This window comes from Hydra vulgaris, chromosome 12 (genome assembly GCF_038396675.1).
Source record: "Hydra vulgaris chromosome 12, alternate assembly HydraT2T_AEP".
Taxonomy (NCBI): domain Eukaryota; kingdom Metazoa; phylum Cnidaria; class Hydrozoa; order Anthoathecata; family Hydridae; genus Hydra; species Hydra vulgaris.
The window spans coordinates 34,632,320-34,637,885 of NC_088931.1; the positions used below are offsets into that span (position 1 = coordinate 34,632,320).

Sequence of the window (5,566 nt, forward strand, 5' to 3'; positions counted from 1 at the left end):
TTGCTCTTGAACTTCATTGCCTTTTCATTAAATAAGTTGATTAAATACATTACTCTTGATTCAAGATCCTTATGCACCAGTTTCTCTTCTTTTAATGAATTCCATATACTATAAACTTCTTTCTGGATATTAGCCTTTTTTTTTATCGACATGAGCATTTCCATACAAGACCATCAATAAGTTAAGTAATGCAGTTTTATGCATATTTTAATATTGATTTATTAATATTGTTTACATCACAATCAGAATAATGCTTTTGCTTATCGTTAGCGCAAGCTTTTTAAAAGAGTTTCTTCAACCCGCTAGGGAGAAATTAGCGTTTCGAATTTTCAATAGACTTTATGTGTTTGCATTGCATCACGTTTTACAATCAACTAGAGAGCAATTTAATTTCAAAACGACAGTTTAATTTCAAAAAATGACAAATTTACGAGTTTACTTTTATGAGTTTACTTTGAACCACATTTTATAATCCGCTAGGGAGCGAATAACGATTGTGAATTTTATATACAAAGAGTTAATATTTCTAACATAATTTGATTCGCAGTCAAACGGTAATATATTAATAAAACGGTAGTAATTTTTATTTTACGTTAGTAGTTGTTATTTATTTAATGTCTCTGGGAAACTTATTATATTAATTTTTAATATTATATCATAAATAATTTAATAAAATATAATATTAAATTCCCCGCATTTAATATTAATTTCCCCACAAAAAAAAAACATCTTTTCTATACCATTTAGTAGATGTAAATACCGTTAAAATCTGCTCATTAAAACTAAAAAATGATTTAAATTGACATCATTTTGGTCTCAACATCCCCCTCCCCATTGTCAATTAGTGTCAAACTTTCCAGCACTCCCTCCCCCCCCCCCTATTTTTACTGACCATTTATGGATGACCCCATAATGTAACAATAAAAAATAGCAATAACATACTGAGTTTGAGTATCAAAGTTGTAAACCTGTTTTTTTGTAATTATATTTTTTTCAAAATAATTTCAAAATGCTGAGGCGGACGCAAGAATTTTTTTGTTTTTGATATGACGCGTTCAAGCATTAAGAACCATCTAAGTTCAAATGTGTTTATGCCAAATAAGAATGTTATGCATATCTACTTAGGCCAAATATGAACGTTTTGCAAAAAACCTTGGTGGTCAGAGCTTTGGAACAAAAATACAAGTGCAATGTCTAGTCTAAAATTTAGTTGATTTAATTGTTATGGAAGATATCTTTGCTACAGTTAAAAAGGTTTTCCTCGGTTGCATACATGAGGAGTCTTCGAACTGGGTAAAAGGGGCAAGCTGAGTCAGTTAAAATAAATTTAAAAATTTTTTGAAAAATTTTTTCAAGAAAATCCATAAAGCTCAATTTCTTTTGGTTTTTCAAGTAAGCTTTTCAATAAGAGTTACCTTTTGTCTTTTTAAAAAAGCACTTTATCTTAGATTAATGCTAGTTAACTATTAGTGATGCCTAGTGTTGCCTCTTTTTTTGTCTGTTACTACAAGTATAAGTTGGCAGTCCTTGAAAACGATTCAACTTAGTGACATAAATTTTTTTCTGTATAAGAACATTTCAGACATACCAAACAGTCAACTTAAACAACATACAGACTTTTACTTTACATCCACCTGCTGTTAAACTAAAATAAGTCAGGATACATGAGATATCAGATACCATGCTTAGATAATTTTAAGTCATAAAATTAAGAGGTTTGAATCCTTTTAATCAGAGTCTGTAAAAATGTATAAATTTTCTACAACGCTTAGGTTTTATTCGTTTTAACAAATACTAAATCAAAACCAGAGGGTTCTTTTTCTAAAACATCTCTATTATTAGGTGGATTTGTTTCACACCTTTGACAATGCAAAACTCTTGCAATGTTATTATTATTAATTACACGAAATTTATCGTGATTAAGAATATTTGTTGTTGGTAAGTCTTCATTGCTAGCAGTTTTTTCGTTATAAAAACTTCGGTGGCGATATGAAACTACTGGTCCTTTTGAGTCAGATTTTTGTACGCTGTTAGATGCTTCAGCTAACGGACTTTTGTTATATGTAGACTCTGATGAAGTTTCATCAGGAGACACTTTTGAAAAAGTGTGATCGAGGGCATCGTTGACTTTCTTAAACAATGCTTTTCTCTCTTCAGAAATAGGCAAAGTTGATGATTTCGGTTCGTCGTTTTCATTATCATCGGAAAGTAACTTTGTAAGTTGTTTATTTTTTTTTTTCCTTTCAGTAACAATAACTTTTTGAAACGATGGTTGTTTAAATTCTAAATCTCCTTGAAGAACTTTTTCGTTTTCTGAAGTTTCTGCTTCTGTTTCCTTTGGATTAGCAAGACGTTTGTGCGTCTTAAATCGGGATGGTGATTCGTTTAGATTTTCACTTTCATCTTCTTTCATTTCCTCTACTTGTGAAACAGTCAGAGATTTAGGTTCGTTTAGTGGAGTTGGCTTTCTGATTACTTCGGCAACTCTATCTGTTGCTCCGTTTCCTTGGTTTTCGCCAAGAGGTTGAGTTTTTAATTTTTCTTCTTGAAGCCTGAAAAGAATTTTTGAGATTAGTTTTTCATTTTGTTCATCATTATCTGATTGTGGTGTTTGTGGTGGTTCATGCCGTAAAATAAGTTTTTCCGTTGTTAGTTCTCCAGATGGTCTTGATTTCATAACATCATTATTGTTATGCGTTGAATATATTTTTTCGTTAGAAAGTATATAGTTCTGACCAGGTGACAAGGTATCAGCATTTTCTTTAATTAAATTTCCCAGTTTTGAGTAATCATTGGTAACTTTAACTGATGAAATACCATAATTACTTTCACCCGGGCTCTGAATCTGATTAATGCCGGAAGAAAAATCATTGCGGACAGTTTTAGAAACTATTTGTTCTCCATCTTGTTGCATGGGGGAATTGGTCTTGAGATCATTATTTATTATATATTTACCTTGAGCACCTAAGTTACTAATAGTAGCTAATGAAGCTATATTACTTTGGGTACCTTGATTTCCTTGAGTATAAAAGTTAGCGTGGGCGTTTTGAATAACGGGTGGCATGGAGACTTCAGAAATAAATGACGAAGGGCTTTGTGAAATACCGTTGTTAGTAGAACCAGATTTTGAAAAACCTAGATTTGAACCGCCATTAAAGTCACTTGTTGATGATGCACTGTTGATTTGAATTGGAGACGGTTCTAACTTTATTTCTGTTGAAGAGACTTGTGGAGAATTTTTATTTATTTGATTTGAAGTAACTAGGTTTCCTGATGTTGCAGAAATAAATTCAGAGCCAGATAATATGTTTGCCTGTTTGTTATTTTCCACTGGTGAAACATATGTTGTTTGCCTAACTTCTTTAACTACCGGGGTTAATGCGTTTTGCTGAGTGGATGACGGTAAATTAACTTTGTTTTCAACAGAAATTGGTATTGCAGTAGATAATGTGTTGTTTACAACCAAATATCCTTGATTATTGACAGTAGCAAGACGGTTAATGTTAGAAGAGTTTTCACTACTTTTTGCTTTATCTGTCAAAGTTTTGATTATATCATTAAAGCCGTTCATGTTCTTGATTTCTTCCAAACCTTCTTTCCCATTCAAAACAAATACAATATTTTGCGACTTTTTATCTTCTAATACTGATTTGTTGTCCTTTCGTTGCGTTTCATCTTCCATTATTTTAGCGTTTTCTTTTTTATTTAACTTTAGCGGTAAGCCAACTTTTTCTTTATCACCTAAAAAAAAGAGTATTTAAATTCATAAAGCTTCTATAAGTTCCGTTGTTGGTGTTATAACAGGACTTAATTAAATATGGATATATGTAATTATAATTTTATGTATGTATGTATGTATGTATGTATGTATGTATGTATGTATGTATGTATGTATGTATGTATGTATGTATGTATGTATGTATGTATGTATGTATGTATGTATGTATGTATGCATGTATGTATGTATGATTATTTCAACTTTACGCACTTTCCTCTTCTGCAATAGACACGTGCTCCTGGTGATGATAGGGATTTTCGTCGGCTTCACTGTAATTTTTTTTCTTTTTTTTATGATGATGCGCAACTGGTTTTTTAAAACCTTTTTCTTCTTCTTCTTTTTCTTCTTCTTCTTCATCTTCTTCCTCTTCTTCTTTTTCTTTTTTGCGCAATGCTCTGTCTTCTCTTTCTTCCTTTTCGTCTGCAACAATAAATGTACTTTGTTTATTATAATCTTGAACATTTACTTATATTTTTAACAAGTATTTACAATTGAGAAACAGTTTTTTATTAATTTAATTTCGAACCTTTAATTCTGTCTTCTTCGTCGTCATCAGGTTCGTTTTCTGGACCACGTCCTTTATGATAACCTTGAGGTAAAGGGGCAAAAGGGAATGGTCCAATATGATGGTGTGTTGTCACATCTAAAAATTTAAACTCATCTTTAAATTTCATTTATTATTTTTATTTAATTTTTATAACATTTGTTATAAAAATTAAATTAAATATTTAACTTTGTAAAATAGTTTATTTAATTTGTATAAAGTATTAAGGATATACAGTTAAACTAATAACAAATGAAAATTTAAAAAACACTTTGAAACCTTCATCTTCTCCGTCTTCTTTACTTGAATCTTTGTGTTTTTTTGTTTTAGTATCTTCTTTTTCTTCACTCTCATCGCTATCATTTTCATCTTCGTCATCGTCATTTTTGCTATATTCTCCGCCTCTTCCACCAACTAAACTATTACCTCTGCTATGGGGATCACCTTGAACAAGATGTCCATCTTCATCCATGTGAACTCTACCTCCATGAAATGTAAAGCCTAACTTTGACATTAAGTCGTTTGAAAACTTTGTGTGCTCGTTGTGATCTACTCTTTCTCCTCCAAACAGTTTATCGCCTTTTTCTTCATCGTCATGTACACTATCTTTTCTTGGTGATTTTTTAGAGTGTCGTCGATCTTCATCATTACCCCAATTTTCTTCATCATGATATCCTGTGTGAATTCCTTGATGGTTTTCCAAATTTTTTAGTACGGCAGGTTTATTTTCCCTTGATTCCTTATCTCGATCATATGAAAATCCTAATTGTTTTCCAAAAAATCTTTTGTCAATTGTTTCATTTCTGTTAGTTGATGAACTATTTAAAAAATTTATGACATCTCTTGCATGTCCAGTAATAACTTGTTTTTTTTTTGGTCTATGTTTAAAATGTAGTGGAAGGCATTTATGTAACACCAATAGTATATAGAAAATAACAAAAAATAATAATGTTTTCATATTTCATCAAAATTCTTATAATTCAGCGGCATTTTTGTTTCTTACAAAGTGGGCTGAGTTCTAATGTTATTGTCAACAAACATTTTGCTTGACTGAATACGCGCTTTAGTTCTGTACAATTAAATTTAGTCACCATTCTACTGAGTTTTTTAGTTTTTTATTTACGAAAAACTGATATATTGTAAACTGATATATATATATATATATATATATATATATATATATATATATATATATATATATATATATATATATATATATATATATAACAAAAATTTAATAAAAT

At 30.3% G+C, this 5,566-nt stretch overlaps 1 protein-coding gene across 1 annotated transcript; it reads right to left on the reverse strand.

The window, feature by feature from the left end:
* Window positions 1-946: 946 nt before the first annotated feature.
* On the reverse strand, window positions 947-5,361 carry LOC100213259 (uncharacterized). The gene is made up of 4 exons (XM_065813038.1): window positions 4,602-5,361; window positions 4,305-4,421; window positions 3,989-4,198; window positions 947-3,741 (listed from the first exon to the last, which is right to left on the reverse strand). Exons 1-4 carry the CDS (start codon window positions 5,278-5,280, stop codon window positions 1,769-1,771), a joined length of 2,979 nt encoding a protein of 992 aa, XP_065669110.1. The 5' UTR covers window positions 5,281-5,361; the 3' UTR covers window positions 947-1,768.
* Window positions 5,362-5,566: the final 205 nt, after the last annotated feature.